The sequence below is a fragment of the Scatophagus argus genome, chromosome 18 (assembly GCF_020382885.2).
Source record: "Scatophagus argus isolate fScaArg1 chromosome 18, fScaArg1.pri, whole genome shotgun sequence".
In the NCBI taxonomy this organism is placed as follows: Eukaryota; Metazoa; Chordata; class Actinopteri; family Scatophagidae; genus Scatophagus; species Scatophagus argus.
The window spans coordinates 1,718,455-1,737,809 of record NC_058510.1 but is presented as its reverse complement, the minus strand read 5'-3'; the positions used below and the strand labels follow the sequence as shown (position 1 = coordinate 1,737,809).

At 46.8% G+C, this 19,355-nt stretch overlaps 1 protein-coding gene across 2 annotated transcripts in view; it reads left to right on the top strand.

Moving 5' to 3' along the window:
• Nucleotides 1-13,903, top strand: part of LOC124049355 (matrix metalloproteinase-16-like) — a 56,725-nt gene extending 42,822 nt beyond the window's left edge. For both annotated transcript variants that reach the window (XM_046370883.1, XM_046370882.1), the window contains 4 exons: nucleotides 4,172-4,310; nucleotides 7,713-7,863; nucleotides 8,573-8,688; nucleotides 11,702-13,903. In XM_046370883.1, coding sequence (XP_046226839.1) covers nucleotides 4,172-4,310; nucleotides 7,713-7,863; nucleotides 8,573-8,688; nucleotides 11,702-12,036 — 741 coding nt within the window. In that variant the 3' untranslated portion in view covers nucleotides 12,037-13,903. The remainder of the gene's footprint in view (nucleotides 1-4,171; nucleotides 4,311-7,712; nucleotides 7,864-8,572; nucleotides 8,689-11,701) is intronic.
• The last annotated feature ends 5,452 nt before the right edge of the window (nucleotides 13,904-19,355 follow it).

Sequence of the window (19,355 nt, the reverse complement as noted above, 5' to 3'; positions counted from 1 at the left end):
TTGAGCTCATTCTGGCTCCCAACCATGCCGCGAAGTGCCTGATTTATTCGAGGGGCGTTAATCTACAAAGGCGGGTTAGGAGTCACGCTTGTTAAGGTGGTTGTTTTACTGTCGGCCATTTTTCTCTCGGCTGGGTGACTTTTAAGGTTTACGGGTGACTTCATACGGCCGTGTAGATCCAGTATCACCAGCGAACGCCTCACTAAAACTACACAGCTACTGCTTTTATGATTACAGGCGCTCTGGGTTCAACTTTCTATGAACCCTCACAGCATATGGTGTCCCATTGGACGCATATGCGCCCGTGCCCACATGAACAGTCAGTTTTCTCGGGCATTAATGCAACCACTTACCAAGAGTCCACTCGTTCCCGTCAGGCTCGGAGTGTGGTGTCGTCCAGCAGGTGTTTAGAAGTCTGGATTTGACTCTTAATCAGATTGTGCAGCCAGAAAACACAGACAGGTTTCAGCCCAGAACGTGTGAAAAGGTTTTGCAAAGCGCTGGCGTTGGAGCGGTTGTATCCACTGTTGGGGTGACTGACTGAACTCTTCGGTTTTCCTCTGCTCTCATGTAATTATGATGCTCAGACGTTTGTAGTTGTGGACCTCAGAGCCTCCTGCTCTGCCTTCAGTCAGGTACAACACAGAAAAAGACACACCTGAGTCTTTAGTCCATCGACGAGCTCCCATCCGCTCTGTAATAAAGGAATCTGCCTCCACCTCCACCCTCGTGTTCCTCCTCCTTCCTCCGACCTCTCCATGACGTCCCGAGTTCACCGCCCTCCCCTGGTGGACAGATTAGGAGCAGGGGATTCTGGGATGCCGGAGGGGGCCTTGCTGTTCGAGATTGGCCACTTGGCCGCCGATGTTGGAGACACACTGTGATTCCAACAGTCTTTAATGAGGACACAGTGGCCGAGTGGGCAGTGAGCTGTCCACTCTCCTCAGCGTCTGTCTCCTTCGCTTCACTGGGACGAAAGAGATGGACGGGCCTGCAGAAGACGAACACGAGACAGTTTTATTTCATTAAAGATTTTTAAGACTTGTTTTTAAGAAAAAAACCAGATAATTATGTTCTCATGTTCATCAGATTGGACGTGGAGTTTCAGATGTTACACTAAGCAAACCACTTGCTCTAATTGTTTCAGGGAGATCAAACATTTAAGAAGAACTTCAGCCACTTTGGCTCACATTTTATCCAGATGTTCTTGTGACATGAGGAACAAAAGCTTTGTTTTAGGACGTTTCCTTGTCACATTATCAGTCGTCACCTGCTGAACACACCTGTGCTGACATGTCTGACTGCCTGCTGTCGCACTGCACTCTGATTATAATCTGTGGAGCCTCCGCGTCAGAATGAACACAAACGAAGGGAAACAGCCACACGTTGCTGTAGTGACTGCGTTTCAGGGTCGGACTTAATATTTTAATTATTTACAGCAGTTGAGTTAATGTGGCTTTGGAGAAGTTTAGCTTTCATCACAGCTGCACACATGCTGAGAAAAAGTCGGCCGGCTGTTGTTTTCCTCTGTGAAAGAGTCGAGTTTGGAACGAAGTGGAGATAAATCCTGGACTGTCAGGCGTCGGCCGTCCTCCTCCTCCCTCCAAATTATTTACACCTGCATGCTGCTCTCAGCCAAGCCAAGCAAGCCAGAGGTCAGCAACTTTGTCATGGGAACGCTGCTGTCTGTCACCCTCTTCACACACACACACAGTCGGCTTCACGTTTCACCTGATAAAGTCAAAAAGACACCAGCTTCATTCATCATATTCTTCCCTTTTAGTGACTCCTCAGTTGACGTCTTGTTGGTATTTTGAAGTGTAATTGTGATAAGTCGGCGTCCAGGCTTCGTCAGCAGGTCAGCTCGCTGCTCATTTTACTGAATCTGTGTGAAAGTGCAGCAGACGAGTGTCACAGCTCACCTGCGATGGATTAATAACGTTCACTTTTTAACACATTTTTATCATTGTGATACAGAACTGCAGCAGTGAGTCAATCACAAGTAAATTAGTTGCAGACTATTTTGGTAATCAATTAATCGTTTCAGTCATTTTACAAGCTAAAATGTCAAGCATTTGATGGCTGCTTTTCTTTGTCAGTTATGACAGTAAATGAAGAAGCTTCGGGCTCTGCGATGAGCATTTTTCACATTTTTATATGGACTAAATGATTAGTTAGTTCATCATTAAAATCATCAGCAGCTTAATAGATGTTGAAAATCATTCTTATTTGCAGCCCTGAGAAGATTATATCTTGATCTTGAACAAATTAGGAGAAAATGGGATTTTTTGTGTGTCTCTCGGTGGTCATTTGGAGTCAGTATAGCAGTGAGGATCGTCTGAGCTCACACTCCTCTCACGCTAATTACTGCAGTTTGCTTTCCACTTTGTCTGACACCGAAAAAGCTCGGCGGCGGCGGCGGCAGTTTGTTGATAGCGCGGAGCAGTCCGCAGTTTGAAGGCTTTGAAGACGGTTTGTGTGGCGAGCCCTGAACCGCGCCTCACCTGAAAGCAGAGAGCGCCAACGTTTCCAACTCGTGATTGTTCTCGACGTTCCTGTGATTGCGAAGTGGCGGCTCGGACGTTCTTCACGTCTGCTCGCCTCGGCTTTGCTTTCAGCGTGAGAGCGTGTCGACAGGGTGGGAGAGGCAAAACGATTCAAATGGCTTGTATTTCACAGTTTGATCTGTTTTCAATTATCAGGCCGGGTAGGCGAAAACGCTGAACAATTGAAATCTATGGAGGCAGCACGTATAGAGCGAGGGAGGGGGAGAAAGAGAGGAGGAACTGGAGTGAGAGACGAGGGGGAAGTGAAAAGAAGGAGGAGGAAGAGTCCGGGCAGAGAGGAGAGTCCCAGAGAAACAATTGGATTAGACGGAGAGAGAGAACGAGAGCAGAGCGGAGGGTTTGATAAATGGGCTGTTTATTTAGCTTTCGCTGCGAATGAGGTGGGGTGTGATGATGTCTTGTCTCCTCTCTCGCCGTCCGTGCGTCCCTCGCTATGAGGTCGGCCCTTTCGGCCTCGGCGCGTTCAGGGGTGGGACACCTCGCTGAGTCCTAATGGCTTTTGCAGCTGGGTCTCCCCTCGGCCCCCCCTCTGTCATCTGATTTCATCCAACATCAAACAGACACACCTTCCAGTTGGCTGAGCTCACGACCCCCCCGACCCCCTCGGCCCCCCCGGTGGAAATCAGAGACTCTTGGTTCCTCATAAAGATCCTGGCTATCACTTTGCTCTCGTTACGTGATGGTTTTCCCAGTATGTTCTTCGAGTTCTGCGTGCGTCGTGTTGTTCTCGTGGGCTTTGTGAACAACTTGACAGTCTGTGATCTGAAAAGCACGCGGGCGAATGAAGCGGCAGCCGGAGCCGATCATCGCCGGCGGGATTTGTTTGTAAAGCTGCCTTCAGATGATAAGAGGTGTGGGATGCAGAGCAGAGCTGCGTGTGTCAACACAAACGCCTGAATCGGTTGGCCCGGACTTCTGCCTGTCAGTTTGAGCCCATTGAATCGAGCAGGTCGTTGTCCGGAGACTTCACGCCGAGTCAGCGGGCGCGTCAAGGCCTTCGTTAGTGTTGCACATGTGAACACAAAAACCAAACAAGTCAAAAAGTCTTTTCAGTTAGCGTGAAGGAGTCAGACTTTCTCCTGTCTGTCTGTGCACGACTCTTTATCAGGAATGGGAAAGTAACCAGACAAAGGGTGTCTGGTTTGTCAGTCATCACCAAGCAAAGTTGTTCTGGGGAGAACCAGATCGAGGAGGAAACCGCTGCGACGACAAGATGACAAAGTTGAGTGTCAGTGAATGTTTTGGTCTTGGTTTTACAAGAGAAATGACTTGAAGGACTAAGTTTCCCTTCAACCAGACGCACGTTTGCCAGACGATTTGTGTCCGGTTACATGGCTGCTCCAGCGCTTTAGGGTTTCACAAGAGACACGTTAAAACAACAGTAATCCAAACTGAAGCGACGGGGGACAAGTTATGGTGATTTTCAGTCCTGATTGTCGGTTTAAAACTGGGCTTCTTCTTTGACACGCCCGATCAGTTAGTGTTATATTATATTCTAATGACTTTCTGTTCATTTTACTGCATATTATGTCTCAAGGCCAGCGAATCGTGGCTGCTCAGGGTGTGAGATGACGGGCTGACCTGTGGCCTTTGTCATGTTTCAGGACCACTGGTTTTGGCGGGTGAGAGATAACGCTGTGATGCCAGGATACCCCATGCTCATCAGTGTTTTCTGGAGGGGCCTGCCGCCTAAGATTGACGCCGTGTACGAGAACAGCGAGGGCAAGTTTGTCTTCTTCAAAGGTAAGCTGCTGCATTCGATCCACACGGTCCAAACGCTGCATGTGCGCCCCCTGTGTTAGTCGTCCTCGATGTGGTCTGCATACACGGCTGTCACGCTGCCTTTTGAGCGTCCAGCATGTGTTCTCCGTGTGTGAAACGAACGTGTTTGTATCCTCAGTGACTGCTGTATGTTGTCACACACACACACACACACACACACACACACACACACACACTCGTGCCCTGATCTCATCTGTGAAACTTCAGTGTAAATCTGTGGGTGATTAAAGTGATGTTTTGCTCACTTGGTTGGAAAATCTGCCATAATCCACCAGTTACGACTTTTGATAGCACTGATTTCAGTGCAGTATGTTTTAATAAAGGTGTTCGACTGTAGCTAAACATTATTAGTGTGCTTCACGGCCTTGTGACAGAGACCCTCAGTATTTTCCGTCAGTGTTCGATAATCTCTAATTTTGATTTTTCCTGAAGAGATTTGTCAGCACGCTGAGCTCGCCTGGAAACACTGAGGTTTAAAGATAATTATGTCCAAAGCCGAAAAGCTACTCAAAAGAAGCAGCAAACAAACAGAGCAGCGACAGGAGGGGGGGCCGATGTCGGTAAGCAAAGAAAGTCTGCTGGCATGAAAACTACAAATCTTCACCCAAACTCCTGTCTGTCTTCAGCACCAAACGATTCCTGGAAGTGCGGCCTGCTGGTGCTGCGTGTGCCACAAGCTCTGGCAGTTTGCTTTCGGTGCAACATCCTCCAACCTGCTCTCATTCCCGCCCGGGCAGCAGCGGGATTGCATTCAGATTCAGGAAATTTATACAAACGGAAAGCCGTTTTTCATTTGAACATGCACAGCTGATTTCCCTGAAGGCCTCATTCTGTCTGTCCCCGTTGCAGGGATGCAGCACTCAAACCATCCGCTTTGAATATTCTCTAACAGCCTCGTCTGAAGAGTTCTGCCAAAATACAGGCACAGATGTAGGCTTTATAGACTAGTCTGCGCCGGACTCACGGCTGAGACGCTGATTGGCTTAGTGCTGTAATGGCATCGCAGCAGGTCAGTAAGCAGACTCCACTGGTGCACATTAGATTCAGCATGTGTTCTTCATTCCCACACAGCAGCTTGTTCCCAGCTTTGACTCGGTGCTTCCCCGTTTCAAGACTCTGCCATGTGCGACGGTAGACTCGAGCCTGTTGTCGGCTCTGTTGATCACATCAGACACGTCACAGCTCCATGACAGCATGCAGACACATTTTGAAGACTTGCACCTTAAAGCTGCGTTGGTGAATTAAAGCTAAATGCCCCACACGTGCATGCTTTTTGCATCAGGAGACAGACAGACATTTAGCCAAGAATGCAAGCAAATGATTTGTTACCCACGTCAGAGAGAGAAACCGCCTCACCGCGGTGAGCTAGTTAGCCGGCTAACGTTTGCAGCTTTCGTTCGAGCAGATGAACAAGCTGTGTAACTGACTGCTTAGGCTTTTACTCTTGTGTTTGTGGTCTTACAAAGAGTCAGGATCAACACTTGTCACTCAATATGATGTTTTTTCAGTCCCACAACATTCACAAATCAGGAAAGAGGCACAAAATTACAGAAAAGTCAAACATTTTCCCCTCAGGCTCTCATTTGGAGTGTGTGTGTGTGTGTGAGTGTGTGTGTGACTGTGCATAACGATCTCAGTCCTCACATGTGTGGTTGATTTACAGTGTGTGTTTGTGTGTGGCCAGCGTTCAGCAGGACGCGGTTTTGGAACAAATCTTCATCCTATATAACACTCATCGCACAGCGCGGAGGGCAGGCAGGGGATTAGTCGTTACACTGCAGCAGATGCAGCGGACGCCATGACATCAAAGCGGCCCTCAGAGCTCTGAGGATGAAGCCAGACTTTAATGTGGAGGCTCTGCAAGTCGACTCCAATTTAAAGACAGGAAGAAAAAGAAAGGAGAACCCCGTTTAATGAAGGATAGAGAGGGTTTCTTTGTGAAATCGAGTTGAGCTTATTCTTTCTGGGGATGGGAGACTTAATCTGAGTGTGTGTGTGTGTGTGTGTGTGTGTGTGTGTGTGTGTGTGTGTGTGTGTGTGTGTGTCAGGGCCAAAGGAAGTGTGACCCAGAATGAGAGGAGCCCTGGAAGAGAGAGGGGTGAAATGACAGGAATTTCCTTTCTCGAAAAGAGGCCACTACATTCCCACTTACATTCAGTCCTACTGTTCCTTCCTGATTTCCATCCATAAATCTCCCTCCACCTCAGCTGTACGCTGGAAATATTTCTTCACGGTTAAATGTCAGACGTGTGGCCTGTTAGGAACAAGAGCTCAAATGTTGCCGGAATCGCATTTGTTTTATTTCACGTCCACTTCTTGTTTTTGTCAAAGAAATCATCTTAAAATGTTTCACTTAAGTTACCTAAACTGAACCAAGCAGATCTGAGAAGTTTCGGCGCCTAAACTAACTGAAATCTTAGAATAATCCTAAAAAACAAACAAAACAAAGTCAACTCCACAGGCACGTCACATGTTGAAGGTTCACCCTCTTCCTCCTCAGCACAGCCTGATCGCTTTCCCTTCATCATCAGCTTACCTGATCAAAACTTCAGATCCCAGAGAGAAATGTGTTCGTTATAGAAACGCAGTCTTACTGACGAATGTTGCGTCCCCCGTGTGGAACACTGAGGACTCGTTCGAGCGATGAATCGAGCGAGATGATCTGAGAGGGGGACAGCAGGAGCAGTGCGGTAAAGAATGATGCCACGGAATATTTTACGTCCTGTTTTTCCTCCCTCAGCCTTCTTTCTTTTTGCTCTCGTGTAACGCACTTCCGCCCGCTCACCCGGCACTTCCTGCCGGTAGAGCCTCCGCCTCCATCGGTGACGGAGAAGAGCACTTCCTGGGGTCAGGCTGTGTCAGAGACGTGCTGTGTAACCTAATTACTCCACAGGAAGGAGGGAGAAAAGAGGAGAGAGCAGAGGGACATCTCAATGGACGTTGGACATGAAAAATATCCTCATGTTCCAGCATTTGCTCGGCTCCTTCGAGTCAGGAAACTTTGAAAACATATTTTAATGTGACCCTTTGGACTCCAGTTTTCCCACGAGGGTCGCTGCTGTTTCTTTTTATCTCAGCTGAGCCATTACCGGCTCAGTTTGTCAGCGCCGAAAAGCTCCCCGAGTACCTCTAAGCAAGGGCAAGGGGAACTTGTCGCCATGTCTGTGTCCTATTTTAAATTAGGGAAACATCAACATCAGCTACAGTAATCCAAGTCAGCAGGTTATCGCCTGCCGTTTGTTGCAGGGCTCCTATCTGTCTTCGTAAATCTGCCCTCCTCGTGTGTGGTTGCTGGAGGGCAATCCCAGCTGTTACTTGTCCTTCTCCTCCTAATTTATTTTTTCCTCTCTGTCTGATGTGCAGGGAAGCAGTTCTGGGTGTTTAAGGACACGGTGTTGCAGTCCGGATACCCCAAGGACATCACCCAGTTCGGACACGGGATGCCGGCCCAGAGCATCGAGACCGCCGTGTGGTGGGAGGATGTGGCCAAGACGTACTTCTTTAAAGGCGACAGGTGGATAAAACATCAGCAAACCAGTAGAAAATGAAATTATTAAGATGTGAAACCACAACTGTCCAAGAAATACCAAAAAATAATGACTTAGTTTTAGTATTATTTAGAGATACCAACCTAAAACAGACACCATAACCATGAAGTCCCTAAAGGAGACTGTATTTTCAAACGGGTGACCTAATTGTAAAACCCCACAGAGTTGATTTACTGATCCCCCGTGCAGTCAAGCCCTCACAGCCACAAACATGTTTCTGTAGCACATCAAGAATTTCAGATTTCTGTTACCAAACGACGTGCCTTGAGAGCTTTGACCCCAGGCCGGGTGATCCTGTTCAGGTTCAGTCCGCCGACATAAAAATCGATGACAAAAGAAAGGGAAACTGAATGCGAAGTGTTTTGTGCCCCATGAGCATCCAGAACAGCTTCTGTGCTGCTTGGAATCCATTTCCAAGATCTGTGGAAGCCTGGTAGGCGGAGGGACACCATCTCCCTACAAAACATCCACCTCTTTGGTGGCCCAACGTCTGGCGGTTTATTGCTGCATTTTTATAAAGCTGGAGGGGACAAAAGTGGTTAAAGTCAAAGCAGCAGAGGCCAAAATGTTCTGCCATGTGAGCACAAAATACCATCAGCTGTCAGTTCAGCCTGCACTCACAGACTTGCTGTACCTGCTTTGTCTTCCTGCGGCTCATCATTTGTTCATGTTTAGGTACTGGCGCTACAATGAGGAAATGAGAACCATGGACCCCGGCTATCCCAAGCCCATCACAGTGTGGAGAGGTGTGCCCGATTCGCCACAGGGGGCCTTCGTCGACAAAGCCAATGGTACGGTTTGTCCTGCCCGCTACTCCCATTTGGCAATAACAGCACGGTTCACGTGCCAGGCAGCATTGATTTCAGCCGGTCGCTGGCACTCGCTAAGCGGGACGTAAACCAGAGAGTATTGATTGAAATTTGCCCCAGTTATTACACCGAGTCTCAGCCAGTGGCACGCTGCCATACACGCAATATCAGGCTAAGCAGGCACATACGCAGCGTTTGTGTGCAGCAAAGCAAAGACAAAAAGGGGTCAGTTCATCCAGAAATGCTTTTGTTTTGAATTGTTTCACAAGCACAGCGTTCCATAATCAGTCCATCCTGCTCAGTGTGCCATAAGACCCAGTTGGAGCGGGACTGTGGAAAGCAGAAAGGACAGGACCACTGCTGGGCGCTCAATCCGGTTTGAGCCAGTCGGCCCTCGCCAAGGGTCGGGAGGCGTGTTTGAGGCTGAACGAGCTCATTCATTGGCCCGTCGGAGACAGCGAAGAGGGAGAACGCTTTTCCCATTGGCTGCGTTGTGCCAGGTGGGATTGGGCCTGGTCTTGGCACCGCCTGGATTGGAAAAAGCAGGACAGGTGGTGCCGAGCGCTCAGGCCATCTGTGCCACAGATCTGCTGCCAGATCCGTAGTCGAGCGTTTCTGCCGGTGAGGGCCAGGTGGTGCGGGCGTCAGTCGGAGCATGAAGGATGGACTGATACCCAAAGGGATGATGGGAGTTTGTTTACAGCACATGTATTTCTGCCTGCATTTATTTGTCTGGTTTGCTGTGTGCGGAGACGGCGTGTCAAGTGGCACGCTCATAGCATTAACCCAGATAACCATCCATAGCCGAGTGTGCTGCTGCTGTCGATGATGAGCTTCGGAGAGGAGGCCTCGGGGCGATGGTGACCTGGCCCTAACCCACAGCGACTCGGGCTGTCTCACCTCTCACCCTCCCCCACCCCCCGCCTCCCCCTCTCAATATCCACGCTCATCACAGGACTCAAGTTTATGGTTCCGTCTGTTGCGTCGTCTGGATTTCTTCATATAAATCTTCATCCGTGTTCAGCGTAGAAAAATAATGTGTGGCAGCAGCTGCTGCCAGGACGGAGAGAAAGTCCAGAAGCAGTTGTAGTTCTTCAGCTAATCAACAATCCTCAGCTGAATTCTCAGAGAGACGTTGTTGTGTTGTGTGTAGATCAGCTTGTGTTTCACTGCCTACACAACCCACGCGTTGCTCAGACCGGTCTGGTTTACAGAGTGACCACCTACACGTTCCAGTTCGAGACACATTCAAAGCAGTTTTTACTTCGTGTTCGGGGCAGTTAGCGTCAGCAGGACAAGCAAGCTAATAATTACGTTAGGTGGATTTAGGTCACTCAGCAGCTGGAAGACACAGCTTGGCGAGCTGAGAATGTAGCGCGTGGAGCCAGAAAGACTTTCCTGCCTTGTTTGAATGAAGCGTGTTTTACAAACATCTGCAAGGTGAAATGAGTGTTTTTGTCAGTGGAGTCTGGTGGTACGCAGGGAAAGTAAATTAAAGCAAAAAAATTAACATTTTATTGGCTCCCTTGATTGAAACCACTCTTATGTTTGTATGCCAAGTATTAGGCAGTTAGCTTAGCATAGCATAACAACTGGAAGCAGGTGGAAACACACCAATAACCAGCAAAATCAGTGAATTATTGCAGAGATTTTAATTGGGTTTGCTGCCATCAGACGACTTTGGAGTTTGCTGCTAAAGAAACTAAACTTGATGGGGTTTTTTTTTTTCACATGTACAAATGAATCTTTTAAAGCTTCATCCTGTCCCTCCTCACTTCCTGACCAGAAACATCTTCGCCGAACAAGTGATTTAAGAAGCTCTCTCAGCATCTGACTGGAAATTTAGAGCTTTTTCCTCCTTTATTTTCCCTGAGAAGATTGTGCATGAATAATAAATCACGGGAAGCAAAGTGTAAAAGGGTCCAGTGAGGAAGAGGAGCCCTTGAATTCAGCCAGACTGTCACACTCAGTTTCACACGGCATTTATATCCAAAGTATTTCAGAGGCAGCAACTCACAGGAGGCAGCAAAGTTTAGCGTCAATGCAAACAGAGACAACATTTTCACAATAATTTATTATCAGGGCACAGGAAAAGACTGTAAGGACTCTCAAATGTCCCCTCGCCTCTTTTTTTAACATCTTTTTCAAACTTGACATCTTTATGTTTCAATTTATTCCCTGTCAAAATGTTTTCTGAATGCACGTTTAGCTCCTCTCACAATTTCCAAGGGACTCAAGTGAAATAACTCGCACTGTTTCATCAGAAAATGAACACTGACTCGGTGCCGAAGTGGACTCGTGATTTTGTGTGACATTGTGGGACAGTCGCCTCCACAACCCTGCAGAAAAAAAGAATAAAATAAAACTGCTACTCTTGTGATTTGAAAGCACCACAGCAGCTTGGTTCTTGATGACATTTGTAGCGTGATATTAGCTGTGGGGTTTGGATCCTGGTTTGGGTGTGATTTCTCTGTTATGACCAGATATAATTGGTCCTGAGGGACAGTCTGGGACACCTCGGCTCGACAGTCGAGCTGAAACGGAAACGATTTTTTGAGATCCTCCTGTTTTACCCCTCTGGCACCTAATCGTCACCTAACTTCAGCTCCGTCTGTTTTTATTGTCTGATGGTACGAGAGGCAGAGTCGGTTCAGTGTTTGAATTAGAAAGAAAAATGCTCTCCTTGAGTTTAAAGTGAGCTGGACTTGTGAACAGTCTTAAAGAGTCCTCGCTCAAGTGCTTTTCTTTTGTATTTCCATTGCCCAATGCTTCGTACTTCCACTCCACTCCATTTCACAAGGCAATATTGTACTTTTTATGACTGCTTTTATTTGACAGCTCCAGTTACTGTACAGCCAGTGACACTGATAAAGATAGGCGACGGGCCTCCCCTTCCAGGAGGAGATGAAGAGACCGTAAACTTTGAACCACAGGGGACTCTGAGGTTTTGAAGGTGCCCTTACAGGTTTCTGTTGCTTCTGTTTCCCTCCCTCAGGTTTCACCTACTTCTACAAGGGGAAGGAGTACTGGAAGTTCAACAACCAGTTCCTCCGCGTGGAGCCGGGCTACCCGCGGTCCATCCTCAAGGACTTCATGGGCTGCGAGCTGAGGCCCATCGACCCCGCCCGGCCCCCGGCGGATGACGGCAACTCGGACGTGGTGATCGAGCTCGACAACGAGGCGAACACGGTGAAGGCCATCGCCATCGTCATCCCCTGCGTGCTGGCGCTGTGCCTGCTGGTGCTGATCTACACTGTGGTGCAGTTTAAGAGGAAGGGGACGCCACGCCACATACTGTACTGCAAACGCTCCATGCAGGAATGGGTCTGAAACGCCGCAGGGAGGTGAGAAGGTGGGGTGGCGGAAGAGGGCCCCTCGCTTTCACAGAGGAGGACGGTGGACTTTGGACATCTTCAGCGGAAACGCACAGCCACGCCTCCTCCTTTTGGGTGATCTGATACCTTCGTTCAGACCCACGGAAACAGCCAGACGGCCTGTCGGCGACCCCGGGACTTCGAGTTGACTCTGCTAACCCCCAGCCTTTTTAACAAACAGGGGAGCCGCGGGACAGTTTGTGGGGGATCTTTGCCTGAAACGGCCTTCGGTCCCAGTCAAACACAAAACGGAGGGTCGGCTTTGTATCTCAGAAACTTCACTTCCTGTCCCATTCCTCTTTTCTTTCTTTGCCCGACTGCTCTTGATCAGAAGGAGGACTTTCAGGGGGACACGGACTCTTTCCACAGGGCACTTCGCGTCATCTGTCATATCAGGTTATTGATTAAACAACAGTTTTATATTTTCTGATCTTGGTGCCTCCCCTCCCCCCCGCTTCATACTGCGCTCAAAAGATAAATACAAGTTAATCACGTTACCGTTTTCTGTTCGTATTTCCTCTGATGTTTTTATTTTCATCGAGAAAGGAGGTCCTCACTGTTCCCTTTAACGTGCTCCAGAGGGAGAGACCAAACTAAACCAAATAAAAATCAATTTCTCCCCAAAGAGGATCGCTTTTTTTCCTTTGGCTTTCTTCTCTTTTTCTGTTCTCATTTCAGTTCATCCTTTCTTCTCTGGAATCGGGAAGCTCTGACTGTTGTGGCAGTCTGTTTGAGACACAGGGGCCAAATTATTCTGCAATATTTTAACTCGCCTTAATTATAGATCATATGACTTGTGCTTGGTTTTGCTGTTCTTTGAGTTTTTTTTTAAATTTGTATACCGCTTTTGTTTTTGTTTGTTTGTTTGTAACAGAAGCTAACTGTGAGCTTCCTGTGATATGTTTAATTACGTTACCCAGAATTCTCAGCACTGGATTGCTGAGGTGTTCTGGACAGAGCATACAGTAGAGTCAGCCTGTACTGAGGATAATGTATAGTATTGTAAAAGGATGTCGGAAGGTTCTGGAGTTAAGCCACTATTTTTGTGTGTTCAGCTATTTGTTGCGTTTATCATGTCCACATGGCAGAATTCAGGCTAACTATGAGCCTGAGGGTCTTGGGTTTGGGTTTGCTGATGTTATGTTTTTTGTCCTTGGCCCATATTGCCCTCAGTTTAAAGAAGTGCTTCTTCTGTTTGGTTATTTGTGAATGAACAGACCGTTTTAGTTTTGTTGTTTTTACAGAATCCTGTTGACTGCCTTGTTTGAGAGAGCTCACAGTTCCCAGAATGATCCGGTCTCTTAACTGAGGACCCACAAAGTGAGACACCAAATCCAGATCAGTGCCTGTGTCAACGTGCATGCAAGCATTTACACGCTGTACATCCAACCGGTTCTGCTCAACGTGGCTTTGGAGCCCCTCAAAAGCTGAGGAAGAAGTTTACTCTTCAAAATAATGTTTGCTTTTATTTTATTTTGTTTTTTTTACATTTTATGTGTACCCCAAGCCCTCCTCCCCGTTACCTCCAGGTACAATTAAAGTGGTACATTTGGGAAATTTTTGGGAGATCTGATGGGTGATTAGCAAGTCAAATTGGCCTCAACAAACCGACCAACCGTTAGCAAACATGTAGTGTCCTCGCTGTGAAGGCGAGCGTCTTTGAATGTGTGTCTGTTTTCTTGATCACATACTGGTTCTTTCTTTTCTTTCCTGTTTTCTGGTCAGAACAAATTTGAAAAATCTCACCATGACTTCTTTGTGTAATACTTTGGGACAACGGGGAAACATGTCCTGACAGAATGAATAAATTGATCAATACATGATTACGAGCTGCCTTCGAACAGTCTTTTAACTTCTCTGTAGATTTCGTATGTTCAGTACGCATCGCCGCAGTTTCTACATCTGCTGAGCGTCTGCTTGTGTTTGTGAGCTCGTGGTCGTTTGTTAGCTCCGCCTCTTAGGTGACGTGAATGCACAGCAGTGTGGTGTTCAGTTCGGCTTGAATGCAGTCAGGAAGGTGAAGCGTTCAGACTTTGGAAAAACACAGGGAACTTGATTATATATGAAGATGAACGCCATGAGAGCTCCTCAAAAGTGAAGCCACACATCTGTATCGCCTCCTGGTGGCTGACTGCAGTACAGCTCAGTGGCCCCTGCCCCTCCATGTTAGCGGATGGGACATGAGCCAAACTAAAAAGTCAAAGTACACATTAAATAAATTTTTCCCAAAGATGGTTTCTGTCATCTTAGGTAGTTCTCTTGTGCTGAATAATGCTGAAGTATTGATTTTCCTGATAAGTTGATGATGATTTTAATTAGTTATTTGATGCTATGAAAAAGTGCTTCAAGCCTCATGATTGACAGGTGAGCGCTGCTAATGATTGGCTCAGATGTTTGCATGGGCGGGAACTCGATACCATGGCTCCACTGCCCCATTACTACTGCACAGACTCCACTTAAATGCTAACATCACGTTCGATGTATTTTTAATATTATGTTTTCATGATGGCGTCTGCTTACTTTATACATCTACGTTAGCTTTGCAGCTAAAGTCTCCTTCTTATCCAGCTCACAAACAAGAACACACATGTTGTCCTAGAAGTTAGCTTTTTGTACGAGCCACCCAACAAACATTCACTTGGCCAGAGTGCTAATGTCTGTTTGCAGGCTACGTGGCTGTCGAGCCACAAAGCTGTAGAACATAAACAGCACATAAACGCTCCTTAAATTGTCAGATTAGATGCTGCTGCGGTCTTTTCTCTCTTTTGACAATAACCACTATGTCTAGTGAAAACAGTGCAGAAGACTGATGTACAGTCCATAAGGCTCTTGGCTCGAGCTACAGTGAACTGCAGGTATAAACTCAGCCAGCAGCGGGAAAGAAAAATAAAAAATAGGATTTGATTCTGATAAAATTGTATACGTGTGGATCTGGACGTCAGAGCTCAGCAGTCCTCTGGTTTTGTGAGAGTATTTTTGGGCGGCGTGATAAAAATCTGCGCTTTAGATGTACGATCCCAGCGGTGCAGCGTTGGCATTTATTGTGCATTGAATGTGAAACAGGAGCCGACAACAAAGGGAGTGTAAGTCAAACCAGTTTACTGATTGTGGTCACTATGTGTGTGTGTGTGTGTGAAGTCACACTCTTAGGGATAACACTTGGTTGGCTTTCATCGCAGGACTGTTCAGTGGTGAAATTGCCTCTCTGCTTTCAGACAAAGGCATTATGTGCTCAGCTATGTTTAGAAAGGTGCTTTTTCCTGAGGCTCTAACTCATTGTCCGTCCATGTGAGTGTGTCTCTTCCCTACAGATGTGTGTACTGTATTTACCAGTCCTGTAGCAGTTAGTACAAGCAGTTTAGTGCTAAGAAGTAAGCACTCTGTTTCTTACTTCTATAAAGGAACTACTAATCTGGTCCACACACCAAACTTTGCTTTTCCTGCCTTGGTGTGTCTCAGTCGGCTTATAGTAAGTGAAACTCTGTCATGATCATGATGGTGTGTGTGTGTGTGTGTGTGTGTGTCAAGCATGTAAACCTCACAGCTGGAGCCTGAACAAACCCCTATGGGCTCAGCAGTCACTGTGGCGACTGCTGGGCTAAAACATTGGTGCTAAGCTGACCTACACTGGTCATGGCTGTTTTTCTACGGTGCTATTTTTGTCAGCCCTCGTCCTCGTCCTCCTCCTCTTCTTCCTCCTCCTCCTGCTGCTGCTGCTGCTGTCATTGGTACAAAACTTGAGTGATTACAACGGGAAGCGAAGTAATACATTTTCATTTAAGCCGAGTCCTTACAGCGCCCTGCTTAATGGCCCCTCTTAGGTTAAGGACCATATATCTTAGTGGTGGTTATTAGCGCAGGTGAAAGGAGCTCGTTGAAGGTTAGCACGGGTCAAGCTGTTGCTTTGGCCCGGACGAATAAGGTCAAAACATATATGAGACACACAGACTAATGGCGGTTAACTTGTTCGGCCTTCTGTAGCAGGGGGGGATCATACGTGTTCACAGTTAACTCTGTAACATCGCTCGCCACTTTATATTCTGTGTTTGATGACGTTAAATGTGTGTGTGACATCTCAGCTCATTCATTGTCAAAACTGACTGTTTGCTAAACCCCAGGATGGTCAAGCTTTGCGTGCACGTGGCTGTACGCAGAACCAGGTTCAAGGGGTGTTCAAGGTTCAAGGGGTGTTTCCAAAACCAAAATCACAAGATCAACAGTGTAAGGAAGGGAATGAAAAGTGTGCTTGCCTGCTCTAACATGAGCTACAGTTGTTAGCACGTCTGTCCAGCAAGCCACGTCCTGCCTGAAATGGTAATTCATTTTCACGTTACGTAAATACGCATTATGTAATAAATTCGTAATAGCACATAATTCAGTCTTAACATTAACAATGAAATGTGTGTGAAGATATGCGTAATGAGGCACAAAGCTAACCAAATGTATGCTAAGCAGCTAAACACAGTTATGAATAAAATGAGTCTCATCTTTCATTTTTCCTTGGATTTGAGACTCTTTTTATACGTTTAAAACAAGTTGTCTGGAAAAATTATAAACAGTTTTTTCAGCTATTTCACAGCGCTAGTGTTTGATTGATTTGCTAGCTGGTTGATCAGATGGTTATTGGTTATCGGTTATTGTTTCAGCCAACAAAATGGACAGTTTCCGGTTGTGAATTAGGCATTATCTTTACTTCTCCCTGAAATCAAGGGCCCATTGTTTAAAAAAGCAAAAGTACTTTGAATTGCCAGCGTTAGCCAGTGTCTGCCACCGTTATTTTTATCAAGTGCACATGTCCCGTGCAACAGCAGAAAGCTTGACAGGAAGGTTAACCGTGACGGGATGGGGCTCAGCGAACGCTCAGTTGACCTGTCCAGTCATGTCGTTGTGTTTGGAGAGGCGCTCTGATGACGCTCATTTACAAAAATGTCTTCTTTTGTTTTGGTCATTTTTCCACCAAATGTTTCTCTGCATCATTCTTCTGTTCTCCTCTTTCTCTGTCAATAAATACATTTGAAAAGATGCTGCCATGCATCCTTGTCTTGTTCGTGCCTGTGTTCATGCATGCGTGGTCCTGACTCATCGCCTTCACCTGCAGGAATCCAGTCAAGCAGTTCAGACATGACAGTTCGACATGCAACAAGTTTCAGATGATCAAAAACTCAGTTTCTTTGAAAGCCTTTTCTTACAGTTACACCTTACAGGTATTTGAATATGAAACAGCCGTACCTGGGAACAGAAACGCACTTCCTGTCACATTCTTATATGATTAGCATACGTCAGCCTTTCATGTCATTCCTCCCACATCCATGCAGAGATCTTCTGTCATTCCTTCAAAGAGGAGAGCAGAGATGTGCCATGGATTTTGTTCTCTGCGTAGAGAAATACAATAGTTACTGTCACTATGTGCAGCGTGACAGATGAAAGCCGTCTTCCAGTCTCCTTTTAGTCCATTCAGAGGCAGACAGCATTTTCCCTCACACCACCGAATGGACCATCTTCACACTTCCATAGAAAACAGCAACCTGTGCAAGGACAGGAGAACGGAGACAGCAAGGTTTCCAGCGCAGCACCGTGCAGAATGATACTGAATAATCAATGACGCCTCTGCTGCAATACGCCAGCCCTGCATCTGCAAAGAAATACTCTTTTCTGTGTCTGCTTGCTTTGAGCGAGCTGCTCAGACCAGACGTGCTTGTAATCTGTTTCCAATTTCTATCATTTCCATCAGTGGCTCCAAATGGTTTCTTCTCAGCCGTGCACCTTCTCCTTGGAATCCACTTAGAATAACACCTACATACATATGAAAACATACCCAGGGCATATTTTACATTCCAGACTCCCAAATGAGGCGCATTATGCTTTTGTTGAAAGTGTCTCTGAGCTGTTGTAACAGTATTACATTCTCTTTTTTTTCTTTTTTCTAATCGCTGACATTTTGTTTAGTTTTCCCACCATGTGTTGACCGAGAGCCTTCTAGTTTCTGGTTCTCCGGCTGCGTTCAGAGCGGCTGTTTTGTGTGCTGCGTTCACATCATTAACTTCAGCGGTATGGGGCTGATGGGTTGACAAGGAAAAGAGGTTCACTGCAGAACAGACTTAAACAAAGTAAAGAAAGAGAGTTTTTTCCTGTGCCATCACTCGCTTCCTGTTGTGTCCATTTGCTAACAACAGCTGCCGAGCCAATCACGGTGGACCGCAGCAGAGGAGGATCGTAGTTTAGCGTCTTTAGCGACATTAGAGAGTTAACGCTAAACACATAGTACAGCTGAGGCTGCTGGGAGAGTCATTAGTGTTGCTGGTGTTTGGCCTGAAACCTCAGCATGGCACGGCTAAAGATAGCTGTGAAACAATAAAACAGTGATTTGGACAAAGGGGGAAAAGACACGACTATCCTGTTCATGAAAGTTCACAGTCCAGTAGTTCAGGAGCGAATGGAGCCACACATCTATTGTACGAGTCCCTGTGGGCTTATTTTTTCTCTTCTCCTGCACGGGTCACAAGTTCATATTTTGTAGGGGTCATCTTGAGAAAACCAGCCCCAGGAGGTTCCTTGTTTTTAGTCATCTTTCAAACTGTGGTCTCAGCTGGCCTTGGCAGCCATAAAACCTGAATTCACACAAACGGCCCTGCTCTGAATCTGAGCTCAAGGTTAAGGTCACCAAAAGGCATCTTGCTTATTGCTTCTGAGCCAGTGCAACATCATGAGCTACAAAGAGAGAATCGAGTGTGGCTGACGTTGGCTCAAATCTGACGGCCTGTTTGAAGGAGAAGCTGCGTTGGACAAATCAACGCCGCCTTGGAGTCAACACGGGGGACAGAACCTGCTGAGGTGCCGTCCATTACAAATGATGAGAACTACCAACATTTAAGTTAGCATTTCTGCAACGATTATATTGTTGGAAATGGTGAAAAGTGAATTATTTTCCATAGAAACCCAGGCTAATGAAAGGCTGTTGCGAGAGTAGCATTTCCAGTCAAGGCGCTGTCAGCGGCGGACGCCGTGGAGAAGGTCACGACTCTGTAAGCGGCCGCGGTGCTTTCAGCGGCTCCTGCAGATAGCATCTCTGTTCCGGGCTGCGGTCCCAGATGACTCGTCGTCCGTGGCTTTACCCTCCGCTGTCCTCTGTGTCTCTGCGGGACTCTCATTAGTGAAGCAAACACATTATCCACCCTGACTTCCGTATGGACAGAAGGAAGGAGGAGATGGAGAGCAGGAAGTAATGATCCGCAGTGTCCAGGTAAAATTAGTTTCATTAATCACACCATTGATTGG